Source organism: Bos indicus, chromosome 1 (genome assembly GCF_029378745.1).
Source record: "Bos indicus isolate NIAB-ARS_2022 breed Sahiwal x Tharparkar chromosome 1, NIAB-ARS_B.indTharparkar_mat_pri_1.0, whole genome shotgun sequence".
Classification (NCBI taxonomy): Eukaryota; Metazoa; Chordata; class Mammalia; order Artiodactyla; family Bovidae; genus Bos; species Bos indicus.
Genome location: NC_091760.1, coordinates 144,038,727 through 144,061,345, shown reverse-complemented (window position 1 = coordinate 144,061,345; position 22,619 = coordinate 144,038,727). Strand labels below are relative to the sequence as shown.

The 22,619-nt window shown below is 46.1% G+C and overlaps 1 protein-coding gene across 3 annotated transcripts in view; it reads left to right on the top strand.

Annotated features, from left to right (window-relative positions):
- HSF2BP (heat shock transcription factor 2 binding protein) overlaps nucleotides 1-22,619 on the top strand; it is an 87,438-nt gene that overhangs the window by 52,303 nt on the left and 12,516 nt on the right. Inside the window, exon 9 of one of the 3 annotated variants that reach the window (XM_070795586.1) lies at nucleotides 914-17,659. The exons of the other annotated variants lie outside the window; for them this stretch is intronic. Coding sequence (XP_070651687.1) covers nucleotides 914-957 — 44 coding nt within the window. The 3' untranslated portion in view covers nucleotides 958-17,659. Of the gene's footprint in view, nucleotides 1-913; nucleotides 17,660-22,619 lie in introns of those variants that run through there. 3 annotated transcript variants of the gene reach the window in all.

The following is a 22,619-nucleotide window of genomic DNA, read 5'->3' as shown; positions in this document are numbered from 1 at the left end:
ATGATACAGCACCATGTATGTTGTCTGTGGCTCTGAACACCAGGTGTAGAGAAATCCCGTCATTAAGCAGCAGTTGGGGGGAAAGAAGTCTGAGAGACTGCAGCGCTGGAAGTCCATGTACACACACACAAACACACACACGCATATCTGTATGTACATGTATGTATATACACATGCATATCAATATATATGTGTATATATACACACATACGTATACATACATATCAATATATATGTGTATATATAATGTTTTTCATTTTCTTTGGAATAAAAAATTTCTTTACTCTTTCTCCTCTTCTCCCTTACCTCCAATTGAACCTAAAATTTTGCCCCCATCCGTTCATCATAATTTTTAATGTTTTTAGTAGAAACGTATTTCATTCAAGTGTGCAAAATAGTTAACTTCCCTTTTTTTTTGTAATTCAGATCAGTCTCTATTTTTGCGCTTCAGTTGGTAGTAACTGCTTATTTTTTTGGTAACACTTTTTGAGGTATAATTGACATGCAATAAACTATACACGTTTAAGGCAAACAGTTGGTAAGTTTACACGACTAAAGCGACTTAGCAGTAGCAGCAGCAGCGTACATGGTGAAAGCATCATCACAGTCAAGATAACGAGCATCACTGTCACTCCTGAAAGGTGCCCTTGCCCCTTGGAGCTCTCTTTCCCACCCCTGTGTTCCTCTTCTTAAAATCACTCACCTTCTCTCTGTGTTACAGGTTAGTTTTCATTTCTCCAGGTTTATATAAATGGAACCATGCATTTTGCGTTCTTTTTTGCCTCTTTTTCACTCAGCATAATTATTTTGAGAAAGCCATCTATGTTTTGTGTATTAGTAGTTGATTCCTTTTTATTGCTAAATAATAAGTATCCTGTTATGTGGATAAACTGCAGTTGCTTTATTTATTCAGGTGTGGGTTGTCCCACAGGACTTCCCCGGTGGCTCAGACGGTAAAGCATCTGTCTACGATGCGGGAGACCCGGGTTCAATCCCTGGGTTGGGAAGATCCCTTGGAGAAGGAAATGGCAATCCACTCCAGTCCTATTGCTTGGAAAATCCCATGGACAGAGGAGCCTGGTAGGCTAGAGTCCATGGGGTCGCAATGGATACGACTGAGCGACTTCACGTTCACGTGGATTGTCCCCAGGTTGGACTTATGATAAGTAAAGCTGCTGTGAGCACCTTGTGTGTCTCTGTGTGGACATAGGCTTCCATTTCTCCCGGGTACATACCTAGGAGTACAGTGTCTGGCTTGTGTAGTAGGTGCACACCCGTTTTGATGAAGTTGCCCAGCTGTCACACACGGCACACCAGTGGCACTGTTCTGCACATGCTCCCCGCACCCCTCCCCTGCCCCAGCAGAGGCTTAGCGCTGGCTGTGCGTCTTTGTCAGTGCTCTCTGTGCTCGTTCTGCTTAATTGTAGATGTTCCGGGGGTGGGGAAGTGGTGGGTGACAGACCTCACTCAGTCTCAGTTCAGTCACTCAGTCATGTCCGACTCTTTGCGACCCTGTGGACTGCAGCATGCCAGGCTTCCCTGTCCATCACCAACTCCCAGAGCTTGCTCAACTCATGTCCATTGAGTCGGTGATGCCATCTAACCATCATCCTCTGTTGTCCCCTTCTCCTCCTGGCTTCAGTCTTCCCCAGCATCAAGGTCTTTTCCAGGGAGTCAGTTCTTTGCATCAGGTGGCCAAAATATTGGAGTTTCAGCTTCAGCATCAGTCCTTCCAATGAATATTCAGGACTGATTTTCTTTAGGATTGATTGGTTTGATCTCCTTGAAGTCCAAGGGACTCTCAAGAGTCTTTTCCAACACCACAGTTCAAAAGCATCAATTCTTCAGCACTCAGCCTTCTTTATGGTTCACCTCTCACATCCATATGTGACTGCTGAAAAAACCATAGCTTTGACTATACAGACCTTTGTCGGCAAAGTAATGTCTCTGCTTTTTAATATGCTGACTAGGTTGGTCATAGCTTTTCTTCCAAGGAGCAAGCGTCTTTTAATTTCATGACTGTAGATCACTACATTTATGTTATTACTAATTTGTATTTAGTCATTACTAATTTGCATTTATGTTATGACTAATGATGTTGAGCGTCTCTTCCTATGTTTATTCACCCATCCTGATATCTTCTCTGATTAAATGTCTGTTCACACTTTTTGCCCATTAAAAGAAAATAAAGTTGTTTCAATTGAACGTTGATTCTTCGCGTATTTTGCATACAAATCCTTTGTCACATATCTACTTTGCAGATAATTTCTCCCAGTCTGTTGCTTGCCTTTTCATTTTCTTAATAGCATCTTTAAAGAACAGAAGTTATTAATTTTGGTGATGTTTAATTTATTATTCTTTTTCTTCTGTGAATCATGCTCTTGGTATAGAAATTTTTGCCTAACTGAAGGTCACATGGATTTTTAAAATGTTTTCTTCTATCTTTTTGCATTTCTCCATTTCACATTTAGGTCTGTGATAAGTTTGAGTTAGTATGTGTTGAGAGCTAGGACTCCAAGTTGTGTGTGTTCTATTTTGCATGAAGCCACCACCTAGCTGATCCATCTCCATTTGTCTGGAAGATTTTCCCTGCTCAGCAGGGCTGTGTTTGGACCTTTGCTGAAAATCTGATGACCTTCTATGAGAGCGTGTAGTTTCGGGCTCTATTATTCTGTTTTGTGGACCTATTTTTGTATCATGATGCCAGTACCATACTTTAGAAGAAATCTCTAAGTCAGGTAATGTAAATCCTCCAACTTTCTTCTTCTTTCTCAAAGTTGTCTTGACTGTTTCTAAAGTCCTTTGCATTTCCATACGAGTTTGAGGATCAGCTTGTCACTTTCTAAAAAAAAAATCTTGTTGGTATTTTTGTTAGGATTGTGTTGAATCGACAGTTCATCTTGGGGAGACTTGGCATTTTAGCAATACTGAGTCTTGCAATCAGTGAAATAGTATATACACATCCATCTATTTAGATATCTCTGGGAGAGTAGAGGATCTGACCTCCTTTTTTCTGGCTGCATGTGCCGTGAGCACCATGAGAACAGAAGGAAGGGTGGGCTTGTTGACTCTCATGCGGGACGGGTCATGCTTCCCTCTAGGGGAGAGCTCTGGCAGGGCTACTCCTCCTGTAAAGGATGTGGCTTCCCTGAGCCCGCAGCCCATGGTGTGTGGCTGGCCCTGTGGAGCTGGGTCTCCCTGGCCTGTGCCGACCCCCTGGATGTGGCTGTTGCTGTGGAGGAGCACTGTTCTTGGTCTTGGACACTGGTGTCTGTGTCTCCTACCAGCATCTGGTAGACTGCAGTATGCTGGCTCATAAACTTGCCAGTCAGGTGAAGCCCCACACCTTCCAGAGCTGGAAGGAGGTGGCCGGGGGCGGGGACCGTGTTTATAGTGCAGGATGACTCCTGCCCACAAGGGCTGGAAACCTGACCAAACAGCTTTTTTCCTCTTGAGAATGTGAACCAAGGAACCCATAGACTCAGAGGTCAGCCTTGGACTTGGAGGGGAAGGGGTGTCACTGTCGAGGCTGGTTGGTGTGGGCCACATGCAGGCAGAGGGTCCCAGCTGGAGGTGGGGTGGGAAAAGGGAGAGGATAATTAAATGAGTTCCTTGTACTCTTTGAGTGCCAGTTACTGCTTAAGTGCTTTATGTGTGTTCACAGATCTAGTTCTCTAAGTACTCATATTAAGTAAATATGATCATTTATGTTTTGTATATAGGAAAAGTGAAGCATGCAGGGGTGAAGTGACTTCCTCAAGGTCGTACCTGGGTGGGAGTCTGGGCAGCTGAGCTCCAGGTCCCGTCTCTCAGCCACTCTGCTGACCTCTGCCCTGCAGGAAGTGCCCCTAAGATGGACACTTAGTTCCGAGTGACCTGTCGCCTTCCCTTGTCTCCAGATCTGGCGTGGCTCGGCCTTAGAGGTGATGTCCTGAAACCACACACCGTCTCTGTTTAAGCTCGCTTGCAGCCAGTGATCTTCCAGCACCTTCTGCTAGTTGTTCTATAAAAAGAAGGTCTTTTCTACCTGTGGTGCTCCAGGAATGTTCCAGGGCCAAGTGAAAGTCCTTCTGAGTTTTGTTTTCATTTAGGCTGCTCTAGGTAGCAGCAGCAGCAGGTAGCCAACAACCCATCAGTGTCTGTCAGTTCCAGACACTCACCAGAGGTGGTGTTCTTTGACCAGGGTGGTTTGTTCCTGCTTGAACTGCGGGTCCCGTGCAGTGGGGGATGGGGCGAAGACGCCTTAAAGTCTCTCTTGTCTCCGCCGGCAGGCTTCCTTTTCATGATGACAGTGATGGTTCTTTTGACACAGTGAGTACAGCCCAAGCCTAATCAGACTTCTGAAAGGTCATCTTCTTGATGTCCTTAGAGTTATTTGTTACCGCAGGCAGATTAAAAACAAGGCCCAGCATGTTTGTCCTCTGAATTATGTTGAAAATTGCTTTAACTTAAAAGTTGAAATTTGTTACAGAATTTGGTGTGTATTTTAGGAAGATGAATATATATTTTATTACAGAATGAGAAAACAGAAATATCCTCTGAGAAGCAGTATGTCCTTCTCACTGTTGGTCGTGGTGGTGTGGCTGTTTTCATAACTCTAGACTGTCATAACTGCTCAGGACTAAGAATTTTAAAACTGTTTTTTTCTGCCCCTTTGCTTTTAGGTAGATCTGCTGTATGATATTGTACTAGAAAATAAGAATCTCTCCTAATTTGTAAAAGAAAAAGATTTAATTACTTCTTCCAGTAATTAGTTCCTACATTTATCAGTTTTCATGTTAGGAAATTTGATATGTTTTAAGGAACATGGATTTTGGGATTCTTTAAACCTGGGGAAATGACAGCTCTTTTACTTGGGAACTTACCTTTTAGGATCTCCCTTTTCCGATCTGCAAAATGGGAATTTCTACCTCAAGGGTCTCAGTGTGTATTAAAACACAGTAGGGCCCGGGCCAACACTTGGTATGGTAGGTGTTAAATAGGTGTTTCCCTTTTTACTTATAATCTAAATCTTTTATGCCGTGGTGAAAGCACACTTCCTTTCAGTTTGTTTGACCTAAAGGTAGCAAGTTGCTTTCAAGTTTCCCGACTTCTTTGATCCAGGGTGCAGGACAGTTGCTATTTATCATCCCTGACTAAATAATCTCATTTCCTTTAACCTTTGCTGGGTTGCACTTTCCTTCCCTTTATTCAACTATGTGGCTGGCTTTTTCCCAGGCTTTCTGCAGATTCTTCACATTCCTCTTAAGCCGCAGAGCTGGCTTGGACCCTAGCACTTAGTTGATGGGACAGAGCGAGTGGGGCTGATGGGCGTATGTTCTGTAACTGTTAATGTGCACTGGCGTGAAGGCCTCACCTTTAGCTTTCCGTGCTGCTTTTTCTGCTCTTGTTGACAGTGTTGAAAAGGCATGTAGGCCTCCTGTCCTGCATGTATTTGGTTTATCTAAGTGATAGTAAATATTGATAGTTCTGCCCAGTTTGTATCTTTAGTCCAGACTCTCTCCCTGACACCAGGCTCACTTATCCAACTGTTTGACATCTCCATTCACACTCAGCTAACTAAGTCCCCAACCTTTCCCCACCAACCTCTACCATGGCCTTCCCGGCTTTAGTTGACTCTTTGCAGTTTCTCCAGCCTGTAAAGACGTGGAGTGGTTTTTGTCTCCTTTTTCTCTGACACCCACATGCAGTCTGTTAGGAAATCTGGTGGCCCTGCCTTCACAGTACGTCCATAGGCTGACCACAGTCCACCACTCCCACATGGTTGTGAGCCTCCACTGTCTTTTGTTTAGAGGCCTTCAGTTACCTCCTGCAGATCTCCCCACAGTCCATCCTCGCAGGCCATGGATTAGAAGGCAGGGGGGTGATGGAATAGGTCCTGGACAACTCTCCTCACTGAAAACAGTCAAAATGTCGAGTGAGATGTTAAAACAAAAATATTTTAAACTCCTGCTCTGAGCTAGAAAAATAGTAATTATACCCAGAGCACAAAAGCTGAGTGAAAGCTGATGGTGGAGAGGCTACTGGGGACCCGAGCTAACTCTGAGGGCATCTATCCAGATGACCTTTAGTTCCTGTGTCCTCCCGGAGCCTGGGGACAGGAAGCAGAGCCCATTCCCACCGTCAGTGAGGAGCCTGGCGGGGCTCCCAGAGGTACTCATGAGAAGGGATTCACAAACCCACGATCAGGGGCATTTTATCCCACTCCACTCCATGCTTTATAACTGGAAAAGCACGAACACCCAGTAAGGATGTGAATGGTTTGAAAAGCACAGTCAGTCTGCCCCCTCCCCCACCCTAAATGCATAGAAGACTCCAGCTGTTGGCTTGTTTCAGACACATGTGGGAAATTTATGAAGGTGATCATTTTCTGGGTTTTGAAGCAGATCTCAATTTCATATGGTCAGAACTGTATGGGATATCTTCTTGGACCATAGTTCAGTGAAGCTTGTGGCATGCTTGGGCTAGAAGTGCTAGCCTTGACTCAGTGTCTGTGGGGCTGTTGCTTGGGTCTGCTCAGCATGGTCCTCCTGCCTTCTTCCCTGGAGTGGGCCTTTTACCTGGACCCCTGATTAGTGTAAGTTGGTAAAGAATCTGCCTGAAATGCAGGAGACCCTGGTTCAATTCCTGGGTTGGGAAGATCTGCTGGAGAAGGGATAGGCTACCCACTCCAGTATTCTTGGACTTCCCTTGTGGCTCAGCTGGTAAAGAATCTGCCTGCAATGTGGGAGACCCGGGTTCGATCCCTGGGTTGGGAAGGGAAATGCTACCCACTCCAGTATTCTGGCCTGGAGAATTCCATGGACTGTATAGTCCATGGGGTTGCAAAGAGTTGAACCTGACTGGGTGACTTTTACTTTCACTTTCTGGTTAGTGTGGGGCCTAGCAGTGCCTCAGTGATGATTGTAGTGATGGGCATGCAACCTGAACCAGACCAAAGTCATCTTCTAGGTGTGTTCTAGCTGGAGCTGCTGAAGAAGAGTATTTTTCCCAGTCTGGGCCCTGGAACTATTAGGTGTGACCCAGGGCTGCCCTGTGGCTACCTGCCTGGCCACTTGTCGGTCATGGCAGCCAGCTCAGAGTGCTGACACAGGGATACAGAAGGGAGTCCTCCAGTTTGAAGTTGGCTTCACTCTGCCCTTCCCAAGTCTTGGCTCTTTAGCTTGTTCTCAGATTTTGAGCTACTCCAACGTCTTCTGTGAGGAGCGTCTCTTGTTTTTCTGGAGTTAGTTTAAGCATCGTTTTCCCTCAGTGAGAGCAGCATACCTTCGTTCTGCATGTCTCCTCGCTGTGGTTTCATGTTCTCCTTTGCGGAGGCACCATCCACTTTCTGATATTCTTTGTAGTCCCCTGGTTGGTCCGCTTGTTGTTGACTGTTCGTCTGCCACACGGGAATGAGAGTTCCAAGAGGGCAGCAGTCCTGTTTGGCTCACTGGTAACCCCAGGCACCTGTAATCCACAGGACGTGCTCAAAGATACATCTCCAGCCAATGAAGGAAGCCCTTCAGCTAGTGTGCAGCAGTCCGTCATCTCACAAAGATGCAAAGCTCTGTCTGTAATTTGGTTATATCATAGAGAATACTTGACATTTGGGAATATATATTTGGGTTATATGCACAGAGAAAGTCTGAGAGGTTTGGGTGCTGGTGAAAATTAAGTTACATGTTTTCAACATTCCTATCAGCCCAATAGGTGGCCTTGCAAGAGTCATGATTCTAGTAAGCTACATCTTTATTACATGAACTGTGATGATAACACGTGATCAAGAAGCAAAATATTTAAGGTCTTTATTTACAAAGATTTTCTATATAAGTGTTTTATTATGTTGGTTAAATATTTCTCCTGCTACTGCTAAGTCGCTTCAGTCGTGTCCGACTCTGTGCGACCCCATAGACGGCAGCCCATCAGGCTCCCCCGTCCCTGGCATGCTCCAGGCAAGAACACTGGAGTGGGTTGCCATTTCCTTCGCCAGTGCTTTCTCCTAATATTTCTCCTAATGCTTTGCATTAACACAGTGTTTAAACTGTTAGTGCAATGGATGTGGTATTTATCTTTAAAAAAAAAAAAAGCATTAAAAATCTCTCAAACGTTATTGACTTGACACTTGGCCTTCAGAAGGTCCAGTAGGACAAATAAGTCAACCTTTCCACAGGAGATCAGGGAGTCTGTTCTCTTTGATTAATCAGACCTTACACAACGATTTTAATAGGAAACATAGTTTAAATGTTTGATTTTCAGTTGTTGATGGAATTGAGTGGTCAGATGACTACTTTATATCTTGAAGGATGTCAGAAAACATTTGGCTTACCTGGGTCAAATCCAGCAAGCTGAGAACAGTTGAAAATTACTGTAGTCTGTGATCAAAGTGTAAGTATAATTAATTCACGGTCACAATTTAGAAAGGGGAGATAGTTGATATAGAAAGATTAGCTTTGGGGACTTTCCTGGTGGCTCAGTGGTAAAGAATCCACCTGCCAATGCAGGAGACATGGATTCGATCCCTGATCTGGGAAGATCCCACATGCCACGAAGCAACTAATCTCACGCACTGCAGTTATTGAACCTGTGCTCTAAGAGTCCAGGAGCTGCAACTGTGGAAGCCTGCGTGCCCTAGAGCCCATGCGGTGCAGTAAGAGAAGCCTCTGCAGTGAGAAGCCTGCACAGCGCAACTAGAGAATAGCCCTCTGCTTGCCGAATTAGAGAAGGCCTGTGCAGCAACAAAGACCAGCACAGCCAAAAATAAATAAATAAAATTATATATATATATATATATATATGTATATATGTATGAGTTTGGTGTGGGGTATGCTCAGTTTGAAGTAACAGTAAAAGTACAGTCTGAAGGAACTTATTCAAGAGATCGTTGGAGATGAGAAGCTTGGGGTTCACATAATGGGCCAGAGGCATAGGTGTGGGAGTCGTTCTTAGAGGAGTGATGATGAAGCAGAGGCCTGGGGTGTGGAGACTGTCATATAGCAGAGCTGGCTCTCAGGGCTGGGGGAAAGGCCTGAGTACCAGGAGCCACCATGACTGCAACTCAGAGACAGCATGGAAGGCACGGCTCCTCAACTGGTTAGCCTGGGAAGGCGCCCTTAGAGCTCTGCTTCTGTTCCATGAGGGATACAGGATTCTTCAGAATCATGGCTTCCAGTTGGGTCAGATCACAGCCCTTGAAGATTGTCATCCCTGTTTTATAGGACATTCGACTGTGCTTCAGACAATACTGAGGCGGCTCAGTTCTTGAGCTGCAGCTGCTGGGTTGGGAGGCACCTGCCGGGTTAGGAGCCACCTCCTCTCTCTCGTGATGTATCTGGTCATGTCTGTGCATTCTGGACACTGTGCATGACTTACGCAGCACCCTAGGTCATGTCCCTTCTGTGGACCGTATGACATCAGGAAAGAGATCCTAAACTCCAGCAGGGGCTTTTGTGGGGAAGAAAAGAACTCCAAATGTTCAAGCTGGATTTAGAAAAGGCAGAGAAACCAGAGATCAAATTGCCAACATCCTTTGGATCATAGAAAAAGCAAGAGAATTCCAGAAAAACATCTACTTTTGCTTTATTGACTACGCCAGAGCCTTTGACTGTGTGGATCACAGCAAACTGGAACATTCTTCAAGAAACGGGAATACCAGACCACCTTACCTGCCTCCTGAGAAATATGTATGCAGGTCAAGAAGTAACAGTTAGAACTGGACATGGAACAACAGACTGTTCCAAATCGGGAAAGGGGTACGTCAGGTTGTATATTATCACCTTGCTTATTTAACTTATATGTAGAATATATCATGTGAAACGCAGGCTGGATGAAGCACAAGCTGAATCAAGACTGCCAGAAGAAATATCAGTAACTTCATGGCAGAAAGCAAAGAACTAAAAAGCTTCTTGATGAAAGTGAAAGAGGAGAGTGAAAAAGTTGGCTTAAAACTCAACATTCAGAAAACTAAGATCATGTCATCTGGTCCCATCACTTCATGGCAAATAGATGGGGAAACAATGGAAACAGTGACAGACTTAATTTTTTGGGCTCCAACTGCCGATAGTGACTGCAGCCATGAAATTAAAAGACGCTTGCTCCTTGGAAGAATAGCTATGACCAACCTAGACAGCATATTAAAAAGCAGAGACATTACTTTGCCAACAAAGGTCCATCTAGTCAAAGCTATGGTTTTTCCAGTAGTCATGTATGGATGTGAGAGTTGGACTATAGAGAAAGCTGAGCACCGAAGAATTGATGCTTTTGAACTGTGGTGTTGGAGAAGACTCTCGAGAGTCCCTTGGACTGCAAGGAGGTCAAACCAGTCAATCCTAAAGGAAATCAGTCCTTAATATTCATTGGAAGAATTGATGCTGAAGCTGAAACTCTTACTTTGGCCATCTGATGCAAAGAACTGACTCCTTGGAAGAGACCCTGATGCTGGGAAAGATTGAAGGCAGGAGAAGGGGACAACAAAGGATGAGATGGTTGGATGGCATCACCGACTTGATGGACATGAGTTTGAGCAAGCTCTGGGAGTTGGTGATGGACAGAGAAACCTGGCGTGCTGCAGTCTGTGGGGTCGCAAAGAGCCAGACACGACTGAGTGACTGAACTGCTAACTAAAGAGAACACAGACACATATCCAACTCTCACATCCATACGTGACTACTGGAAAAACCACAGCTTTGACTAGATGGACCTTTGTTGACAAAGTAATATCTCTGCTCTAAATTTAATATGCTGTCGTTTGGTCATAGCTATTCTTCCAAGGAACAAACGTCTTTTAATTTCAGTGCACCCTACCTGTCACTGATAGTCAGCTTTGGGTCCCTATCTGTGGAAGCTGTGATGTAACTGGTTGGGAGTGGGCCTGGGTGTCGAGGTTTCACACCTTCCGGGGGACTGTACTGTGTAGGACAGGGTTGGGATTAGTGGTCTGAGGCAGGCATGGCAGTCCTGGCCTTGTGTCAGTGATTGGTTTTGGATTCAGGGCTTAGTCCACTCAGTGCGTGGCCCTCAGTCACTGGTTTGGAAGTGGACGCATGAGCTAATGAGGCCGGGCTAGACCCATGGAGGGTGGAGAGGCTTTCCCCTTGTTGGATGTGAGCAAGGAGGCATGGAGCCCTGAAGCATGAGCGAGTGCATTTGCCTTACAGTGAGGCAGTGGAGGGCAGGGTGGGGCGAAGAGCGGACCGAGGTCTTTGACAGTGTACCTGAGCCAGTTAATCCAGCTCTAGTCTGGACTTGATAAGATGTCATAAGTGTGATTAGTAGCTTACGCCAGTTTGAGTAGTAGTATTGTATTTTTAGCTGAAGTGTTCTGACTCACCGTTTGTGTAGTGAATACAATAACATTTCCTAAATCAGTTCCAAGTTTCTGGACGTGCAGAATGAAGGCATATAAAGAAGGTGTGATAGTGGGAGGTGACATCTGCACTGGCTTGAAAGTGTATCCTGCCAGCATCAATGTGCCTGCTTTTCTCTCCTTTATAAAATGTGAAGATTTAGAAGAGCCCCCTGTGTGTGGTGGAGAAGTGCAGGTTATAGATTAGGGGTGCAAATCCTACCTGTTAGCTGTTGACCCTGAGTGAGTTTGTTGACCAGCCTCTGTCCACTCTTGGTCTGTAAAATGGTGACACTGACACTTGCTTCGGAGTGACTACAAGACTTCAGTTAGTCCGTCCATGGACACAGGGCGCCCAGCACAGTGCCTGGGCCTGGGGGTGGACTGGGTCACATAGAATTGTTGAAATCTGTCCATTTTGGACATATAGAAATAGCAATTTCATATGGTTCTGCTGAACACATTTTTCATAATGGTCAGTCAGTTTAGTTCACTTGCTCAGTCATGTCCGACTCTTTGCGACCCCATGGACTGCAGCACGCTAGGCTTCCCTGTCCATCACCAACTCCTGGAGCCTGCTCAAACTCATTTAATAATGGTAGCTATTATTATTAAGAATAAGTGAAAACTGGGAACTGAACATGTCATCAGGATGGCTAAAAGCATTATTTTGGCTTCAAATAGTGTTCAGGGAAAGTTGTGTGTGTGTTTCATGGAGTTAGCTGTGTTCTCCTTCGCATGATTTAAAACCTCGGCCAAAGAAGTAACTTACACGTTTAATTTTCAAGGCCATGCAGAGTGCTTAAATCTCAGGAAGACAGACTTTAATGATTTCATTCTTTAAAGGTTCAGCATCGCCAAGGCAGGGTTTCATCTGTGAGACATGGTAGTGGGAGATTGCCTTCTGTGTACTATTTTGTCGAATATATGTGACTGGCTTATTTTTAATCTGGTAGCCCACACTCACGGTGCTTCCATGGTGAACAGAGTGGAGAGCACACGTGCGTGCAGCTTGTTCTCCGCACGCTCACTACGTGACAGCCCCTGGACTGAGGCCTGTGCTGACTGTGCTGTGTGTATTCTTCAAAGAGGGACATTTATACACAAAGGTGCTGAGGCTCGTGGAAGCCTGGGTTGCTCTGAGGCTGCACAGCTAGGGCTGTGGTGTTTTCGTGGAATTGATTCCATGCGAGTTTAGTGCTGGGGATGGCCACAGAGGCATAGAAAAGCTTCCCTGCTTCTGCACTTAGAAATTTAAGCTGCTGAGCTCTGGGCCCAGGGGGGCAGGGGCTCTTTCTGAGGTTGGTCTCCTCACATGATTTCATGTGGGACTCTGGAGGGGGCTTTTGAGTTAGGATTTGAACACCCTCTGACTTTCACTGGGGTTGGCCCCTGTCTTCAGATGGCCCTCATCTCAGCCGCTCTTCTCCCTCCAGGAGGAGGAAAGCTCTTTGAGGAGTTCTCTTCCTCTGCAGCGTGATCCTCACAGCCCACACCTCCTCTGAGCCAGGGAAGAAGCACCCCTTCCCTCTTCAGGTTGTGTGTGCACGCTCGTGCGCGTGTGCTCACTCAGTCATGTCCAACTTTTTGTGACCCCATGGACTGTAGCCTGCCAGGGTCCTCTGTCCGTGAGATTCTCCAGGCAAGAACACTGGAGCACATTGCCATTTCCTCCTCCAGGGGATCTTCCCGATACAAGGATGGAACCCGAGAGTCTCCTGTGTCTCCTGCATTGGCAGGCGGATTCTTTACCTCTGAGTCACCACGTTGCTTGACAGCAGAGTGTTGGTTTCCCTTTGGCCTAAGGAGATCTTCCTTAAAGTAAAAAAGGCAGTAACGTATGTCAAGACACTTTGTATGTGGTGAATTGCTCGTCAGATGTGAGTTATTTTTATCATGATTCCTTCTGGAAAGGGTCAGACCTGCAGTAGGTGGTCAGTTCTACATGTAGTCCCATGGCAGCTGGATTTCTGTTCCTCCCATCTCACGACTGGAGAGATCAACGTTTTCTTCATTCCTGAAGCTGGTCTGAGAGCCCAGGTGAAACATGGCATCCTCACAGAAGGTCACGGCTTCTCTATGGAAATGCAGACTCTGAAAGAAGCTGCTCTGATTCTCAGGGTACAGGGAGGGTTCCACAACCCTGAATGATGAGGTCCTCATGGGTCTGAGAAAGCACTGTGTTTTCATATGCTCTGACCTCTGTCAGTAGCTGACCGCCTACTACTAGGACTGTGATATAAACACTGTAGCATTTGAAAACTGCTAAACCCCAGAGGTCCAAACATTTTGAGTCTGATTCTTAAGTCAGAAAGAAAATAACAGGCTGTTTTAAAAGCACGGTGAGAACTTCATTAGAAGTGAGGAAGGGGCGGGAAGCCCTCTTGTGGCTCCTGCGCTTGGACCACCTGGTGCACAGGGCTCCTCAGTCCTAGAAGAGTGCAGAGCGGGACACCCAGATCCTGTATGTCTCTGGCTGGTCCTCCCAGACCCTTATTCTGTTCTTCAGTTGCTCAGTCATATCTGACTCTTTGTGACCCCATGGACTGTAGCACATCAGACTTCCCTGTCCTTCATCCTTTACCATCTCCTGGAGTTTGCTGAAACTCATATTCATTGAGTCAGTGATGCCATCCAGCCATCTCATCCTCTGTTGTCCTCTTCTCCTCCTGCCCTCAGTCTTTCCCAGAATCAGGGTCTTTTCTAATGAGTCAGCTCTTCTCATCAGGTGGCCAAAGTACTGGCGCTTCAGCTTCAGCATTAGTCCTTCCAATGAATATTCAGGGTTGATTTCCTTTAGGATTGACTGGTTTGATCTCCTTGTAGTCCAGGGGACTCTCAAGAGTCTTCACCAACACCACAGTTCAAAAGCATCAATTCTTCGGCGTTCAGCCTTCTTTATGGTCCAACTCTCACATGCATACATGACTGCTAGGAAGACCATAGCTTTGATGGCCTTTGCCGTCAAAGTAATGTCTCTGCTTTTTAATACGCTGTCTAGGTTTGTCATAGCTATTCTTCCAAGGAGCAAGCGTCTTTTAATTTCATGGCTGCAGTCACCATCTGCAGGGATTTTGGAGCCCAAGAAAATGAAATCTGACACCGTTTCCACATTTTCCTCATCTATTTGCCATGAAGTGATGGGACTCAAATGGACTGGAATGGGTGAATTTAACTCAGATGACCATTATATCTACTACTGCAGGCAGGAATCCCTCAGAAGAAATGGAGTAGCCATCATGGTCAACGAAAGAGTCCGAAATGCAGTACTTGGATGCAATCTCAAAAAAGACAGAATGATCTCTGTTCGTTTCCAAGGCAAACCATTCAATATCACATTAACACCCCAAAAAGATGTCCTTTTCATTAGAGGGGACTGGAATGCAAAAGTAGGAAGTCAAGAAACACCTGGAGTAATAGGAAAATTTGGCCTTGGAATACGGTATGAAGCAGGGCAAAGACTAATAGAGTTTTGCCAAGAAAATGCACTGGTCATAGCAAACACCGTCTTCCAACAACACAAGAAAAGACTATACATGGACATCCCCAGATGGTCAACACTGAAATCAGATTGATTATGTTCTTTGCAGCCAAAGATGGAGAAGCTCTATACAGTCAACAAAAACAAGACCAGGAGCTGACTGTGGCTCAGATCATGAACTCCTTATTACCAAATTCAGACTGAAATTGAAGAAAGTAGGGAAAACCACTAGACCATTCAGGTATGACCTAAATCCAATCCCTTATGATTTTACAGTGGAAGTGAGAAATAGATTTAAGGGCCTAGATCTGATAGATAGAGTGCCTGACGAACTATGGAATGAGGTTCGTGACATTGTACAGGAGACAGGGATCAAGACCATCCCCATGGAAAAGAAATGCAAAAAAGCAAAATGGCTGTCTGGGGAAGCCTTACAAAGAGCTGTGAAAAGAAGAGAAGTGAAAAGCAAAGGAGAAAAGGAAAGATATAAGCATCTGAATGCAGAGTTCCAAAGAATAGCAAGAAGAGATAAGAAAGCCTTCTTCAGTGATCAATGCAAAGAAATAGAGGCAAACAACAGAATGGGAAAGACTAGAGATCTCTTCAAGAAAATCAGAGATACCAAGGGAACATTTCATGCAAAGATGGGCTCGATAAAGGACAGAAATGGTATGGACCTAACAGAAGCAGAAGATATTAAGAAGAGATGGCAAGAATATACAGAACTGTACAAAAAAGATCTTCATGACCCAGATAATCATGATGATGTGATCACTGACCTAGAGCCAGACATCCTGGAATGTGAAGTCAAGTGGGCCTTAGGAAGCATCACTACGAACAAAGCTAGGGGAGGTGATGGAATTCCAGTTGAGCTATTTCAAATCCTGAAAGATGATGCTGTGAAAGTGCTGCACTCAATATGCCTGCAAATTTGGAAAACTCAGCAGTGGCCACAGGACTGGAAAATGTCAGTTATCATTCCAATCCCAAAGAAAGGCAATGCCAAAGAATGTTCAAACTACTGCACAATTGCACTCATCTCACACACTAGTAAAGTAATGCTCAAAATTCTCCAAGCCAGGCTTCAGCAAAACGTGAACCATGAACTTCCTGATGTTCAAGCTGCTTTTAGAAAAGGCAGAGGAACCAGAGATCAAATTGCCAATATCCGCTGGATCTTTGAAAAAGCAAAAGAGTTCCAGAAAAACATCTATTTTTGACTATGCCAAAGCCTTTGACTGTGTGGATCACAGTAAACTGTGGAAAATTCTGAAAGAGATGGGAATACCAGACCACCTGACCTGCCTCTTGAGAAACCTATATGCAGGTCAGGAAGCAACAGTTAGAACTGGACATGGAACAACAGACTGGTTCCAAATAGGAAAAGGAGTATGTCAAGGCTGTATATTGTCACCCTGCTTATTTAACTTCTATGCAGAGTACATCATGAGAAATGCTGGACTGGAAGAAGCACAAGTTGGAATCAAGATTGCCGGGAGAAATATCAGTAACTTCAGATATGCAGGTGACACCACCCTTATGGCAGAAAGTGAAGAGGAACTAAAGAGCCTCTTGATGAAAGTGAAAGAAGAGAGTGAGAAAGTTAGCTTAAAGCTCAACATTCAGAAAACGAAGATCATGGCATCTGGTCCCATCACTTCATGGGAAATAGATGGGGAAACAGTGGAAACAGTGTCAGACTTTATTTTTGGGGGCTCCAGAATCACTGCAGATGGTGACTGCAGCCATGAAATTAAAAGATGCTTACTTCTTGGAAGGAAAGTTATGACCAACCTAGATAGCATATTCAAAAGCAGAGAGGTTTCTTTGCCAACAAAGGTCCATCTAGTCAAGGCTATGGTTTTTCCTGTGGTCATTAATAGATGTGAGAGTTGGACTGTGAAGAAGGCTGAGCGCCGAAGAATTGATGCTTTTGGACTGTGGTGTTGGAGAAGACTCTTGAGAGTCCCTTGGACTGCAAGCAGATCCAACCAGTCCATTCTGAAGGAGATCAGCCCTGGGATTTCTTTGGAAGGAATGATGCTAAAGCTGAAACTCCAGTACTTTGGCCACCTCATGCAAAGAATTGACTCATTGGAAAAGACTCTGATGCTGGGAGGGGTTGGGGGCAGGAGGAGAAGGGGACGACAGAGGACGAGATGGCTGGATGGCATCACTGACTCGATGGACGTGAGTCTGAGTGGACTCCAGGAGTTGGTGATGGACAGGGAGGCCTGGCGTGCTGCGATTCATGGGGTTGCAAAGAGTCGGACACGACTGAGCGACTGAACTGAACTCAACTGATGGGACTAGATGCCATAATCTTAGTTTTTTGAATGTTGAATTTTAAGCCAGCTTTTTCACTCTCCTCTTTCACCTTCATCAGGAGGCTCTTTAGTTCCTCTTTGCTTTCTGCGATAAGGGTGGCCTCATCTGCATATCCGAGGTTATTGATATTTCTTCCGGCAGTCTTGATTCCAGCTGGTGCTTCATCCATCCTGGCATTTGTACTCTGCATTTGTACTCACATGTTGTACTCTGCATATACGGTAAATAAGCAGAGTGACAATATATAGTCTTGACAGAGTCCTCTCCCAGTTTGGAACCAGTCTGTTGTTCCATGTCCGATTATGACTGTTGCTTCTTGATCTGCATACCGATTTTTCAGGAGGCATGTAAGGTGGTTTGGTATTCCCATCTCTTGAAGAATTTTCCACAGTTTGTTGTGATCCATACAATCAAAGGCTCCAGTGTAATCAATGAAGCAGAAGTAGATGTTTTTCTGGAATTCTCTTGCTTTTTCTATGATCCAAAAGATGTTGGCAATTTGATCTCTGGTTCCTCTGCTGCTGCTGCTGCTGAGTCACTTCAGTCGTGTCCTGACTCTGTGTGACCCCATAGACAGCAGCCCACCAGGCTCCCCTGTCCCTGGGATTCTCCAGGCAAGAGCACTGGAGTGGGTTGCCATTTCCTTCTCCAGTGCGTGAAAGTGAAGTCGCTCAGTCATGTCCGACTCTTAGCGACTTCATGGACTGCAGCCTACCAGGCTCCTCTGTCCATGGGATTTTCCAGGCAAGAGTACTGGAGTAGGGTGCCATTGCCTTCTCCACTGGTTCCTCTACCTTTTCTAAATCCAACTTGTACATCTGGAAGTTCTTGGTTCACGTACTGCTGAAGCCTAGCTTGAAGGATTCTGAGCATTACCTTGCTAGCATGTGAAATGAGTACAGCTGTGCAGCAGTTTGAGCATTCTTTGGCATTGCCCTTCTTTGGGATTGGAATAAAAACTGATCTTTTCCAGTCCTGTGGCCACTGCTGAGTTTTCCAAATTTTCTTGTATATGGAGTGCAGCACGTTAACGGCATCATCTTTTAAGATTTGAAATAGCTGCACTGTAATTTCATCACTTCCACTAGTTTTGTTCATAGTGATGCTTCCTAAGGCCCACCTGACTTCGCATTCCAGGATGTCTGGCTATAGGTGACCAGTCTGGGTCATGAAGATCTTTTTTGTATAGTTCTTCTGTGTATTCTTGCCACCTCTTCTTAATATCTTCTGCTTCTGTTAGGTCCATACTGCTTCTGTCTTTTATCATGCCCATCTCTGCACGAAATGTTCCCTTGGTGTCTCTAATTTTCTTGAAAAGATCTCTAGTCTTTCCCATTCTATTGTTTTCCTCTAGTTCTTTACATTGTTCACTTAGGAAGGCTTTCCTGTCTCTCCTTGCTATTCTGTGGAACTCTAGATTCAGATGGGTGTATCTTTCCTTATCTCCTTTGCCTTTAGCCTCTCTTCTTTTCTCAGCTATTTGTAAGCCCTCCTGAGGGTTGTCCTGAGACAACCATTTTGCCTCTTTGGATTTCTTTTACTTGGGGATGTTTTTGATCACTGCGTCCTGTATAATGTTATGAATTTCCATCCATAGTTCTTTAGGCACTCTGTCTATCAGATCTAATCCCTTGACTCTATTTGTCACTTCCACTGTATAATTGTAAGGTATTTGATTTAGGTCATACCTGAATGGGCTTCCCTGGTGGCTTAGACTATAAAGAGTTTGTCTGCAGTATGGGAAGCCCAGGTTCGATCCCTGAGTCGGGAAGGTCCCCTGGAAAAGAAAATGTCAACCCACTCTAGTATTCTTGCCTGGAGAATTTCATGGACAGAGGAGCCTGGCGGGTTATAGTCCCTGGGGTCACAAAGAGGTGGACACAACTGAGCGACTAACACACACACACACACACACACACACACACACCTGAATAGCCTAGTGGTTTTCCGTATTTTCTTCAATTTAAGTCTGAATTTTGCAATAAGGAGTTCATAATCTGAGCCATAGTCAGCTTCCAGTCTTGTTTTTGCTGACTGTATAGAGCGTCTCGGAGAAGGCAATGGCACCCCACTCCAGTACTCTTGCCTGGAAAATCCCATGGATGGAGGAGCCCAGTAGGCTGCAGTCCATGGGGTCGATAAGAGTCGGACACGACTGAGTGACTTTGCTTTCACTTTTCACTTTCATGCACCGGAGAAGGAAATGGCAACCCACTCCAGTGTTCTTGCCTGGAGAATCCCAGGGACAGGGGAGGCTGTTGGCTGCCTTCTATGGGGTCACACAGAGTCGGACACGACTGAAGCGACTTAGCATAGCATAGCATAGAGCGTCTACGTCTTTGGCTGCCAAGAATATAATCAGTCTGATTTTGGTGTTGACCGTCTGATGATGTCCATGTGTAGAGTCATCTCATGTGTTGTTGGAAGAGGTTGTTTGCTATGACCAGTGCATTCTCTTGGCAAAACTCCGTTTGCCTTTGCCGTGCTTCATTTTGTACTCAAAGGGCAAACTTGCCTGTTATTCCAGGTATCTCATGACTTCCTACTTTGCATTCCAGTCTCATATAATTAAAAGGACATCTTTTGAGGGGTGTTAGTTCTAGAAGGTCTTATAGGTCTTCATAGAACCATTCAACTTCAGCTTCTTCAGCATTAGTGGTTGGGGCATAGACTTGGATTACCATGATATTGAATGGTTTTCCTTGGAAATGAACAGAGATCATTCTGTCATTTTTGAGGCTGTACCCAAGTACTGCATTTTGTACTCTTTGGTTGACTATGAGAACTATTCCATTTCTTCTAAGGGATTCTTGCCCACAGTAGTAGATATAACGGTCATCTGAATTAAATTCTCCCATTCATTTTAGTGAACTAAAATTTCATTCATTTTACAGTTCACTGATCGCTAAAATGTTGATGTTCACTCTTGCCACCTCTCGCTTGACCACATCCGATTTACCTTGATTCATGGACCTAACATTCCAGGTTCCTATGCAATATTGTTCTTTACAGCATTGGACTTTACTTTCACCACCAGACACATCCCCAGCTGGGTGTTTCCGCTTTGGCTCAGCTGCTTCATTCTTTCTGGAGTTATTTCTCCACTCTTCTCCAGTAGTATATTGGGAGTCTCCCAACCTGGGGAGTTCATCTTTCAGTGTCATATCTTTTTGCCTTTTCATACTGTTCATGGGGTTCTGAAGGCAAGAATGCTGAAGTGGTTTGCCATTCCCTTCTCCAGTGGACCACATTTTTCAGAACTTTCCACCACGACCCGTCTGTCTTGGGTGGCCTTGCATAGCATGGCTCATAGTTTCATTGAGTTAGACAAGGCTATGGAACAAGTGATCAGTTTGGTTAGTTTTCTGTGATTGTGGTTTTCATTTTGTTTGCCTTCTGATGGATGAGGATAAGAGGCTTGTGGAAGAGGCTAGCCCCTTAGCCGCTCCCTGAGAGAAGGGAGTCTGGGCAGCTCTGGCGTGGCCTGTTCCTGGCCTTCCCAAGGGGTCTCTTGTCTCCTAGCAGGGAAACCAGGATCCATCCAGCAGATTGCCAGCTTTCCTCCTGGAGGCAGAGGAGAGTCTCGCACTCTGGGGTCTTCAAGGGTGTGTGTGTGTGGGGTGTGGGGGTGTGTGTGTGTATGGTGGGATGTGTGTGGGGGGTGTGAGCGTGTAGGGGGTGTGTGTGGGTGTGTGTGTCGGGGGGTTGTGTGTGTGTGGGAGGGTGTTGGAGAGGATTAATTCACAGTTTCTATCAGAATTTGAAGAAGGTTTCTTTAATTTTAAAAAAGATGATAAGAACTGTTGCTCCAAAGATAAACACCCAACTTGTCGACTTGCTGGTGTCTTGGGAAGAGTCGGGAGGTATGGGGCAGCCGACTGACTGATAAGAGGGTATGTCAGTCTCTCAGGCGTATCTGACTCTTTGTGACCCCATGGACTGAGCCCACTAAGCTCTTCTGTCCATGGAATTCTCCGGGCAAGAACACTGGAGTGGGTTGCCATTTCCTTCTCCAGATAAGAGGACGGTGGACTGGTTTTTATCGAATTAAAGTGCTACATAGATTCATCGGCTAAAGGGGCACAGTGAGGTGACTGTGATGTTTTCCAGGGCAGGCTGGCTAGAGGCAGTCTGCTCAGAGACCAGCTGGGCCCAAGCAGCTTACAGAGCAGGGGCTTGGGGAGTACTTGACCTCAGGGCGGCCATTGTGGGATGCCTTTGTCCGCGTCCAGAGCACCTTCTTCCTAATTGCTGAGTACCTCGCAAGCCCAGCTGCCCTCCTCAGAGCTGCCCTGAAACCGTGGGCATGAGAGCAGGGGAAGGATGTGTGGAGCGTAGAGGCAGGCGAGCCAGGAAGCCTGGAGTCACCCGTCCCTCAGTGGTACTCGGCTCCTGTGTGTGTCCCGCGTCCTGTGTGAAGACTCTACTTACCCTGCCTCTTTGCTGGAACCTGGCCAGCCCCTTTCCCCCCGCCAGTCTGCCAGGGTGCCTGCCATTACAGGCACACGGTCTGTGCCCCACATGGTGCTCGGCCATCATCTGCAGCCTGACCAGAGCTCCGTCAGCTCTTGTCCGGCACAGGAGGGACGTGGGTCTGGTCTCTGGAGGTTACTGCAAGGTCCCTGGCTCTCTGTTCATGTTTTTGCTGAGGTTCCTAGTCTGTCTGTTCTCAGTGTGTGGGTTTCCCTCATTTCCCTCACTCGAGAGGGGAGCGTTATAGACCAGTCCTTGCGGAACCCATGTCCTCTGGGCTGTGCACCACGTGGCTGGTTTACAGAGCCACGAGCCCACCGCACATGGGACTGACTCTCACAGCCATGTGTAGAGCGGGTTGTGTTTGCTCCATCTGTCACCTTGGGCACAAATGTGTCACCAGAAAGTGTTTTTTTTCTGGAGTCACTGCTTGCAAGGAGGGGAACCCCGGTCAGAACCTGCTTTGCTTCCCCATGCGGCGTGTGGCAGGTGCCTGCTTGGAGAGCACATTCACCCCCATAATCTCTCATTTGCAAATTCACTCATCCATCCTCTAGACGCTGTTGAGCACCTGCTGATTACTAGGCGGGCTGCTGGCCCGGGAGGTGAGGTGGGGAGGGCTGAGCCCTGACCTGTGCTTTCTCTGCTGGGCAGTAGCCAGGAGACTTGACCTAGGAGGGGCAGGAGAGCTGCACCAGGGGTCTTTTCAGACTCTGAGTAGGCCATTAGACCAGCGTCCAGATGTCCTGGACTCCTTGGGAAGGCAGACCTGGAGAGCTGTGGGACGAAGCTGTGTGGGAGGACTGGGGTGGAGGTGGAGGGTGCACCCCGGGAGCTGTGGGGGCGGGGTGGGAGCGGGGAGCCCATGGGAGGGAGAGGCAGTGAAGGGAAGGGGTGTGGCCTGCGGGACCTCTTGGGCCTTCTGGGGTCTGTAGTGCTGTCTGGTGGCCTCTTGAGGACCCTGGGTAATCTGCAGTGAAGAGAATGCTAAGGCACCTGTAGTTTTGAATATAC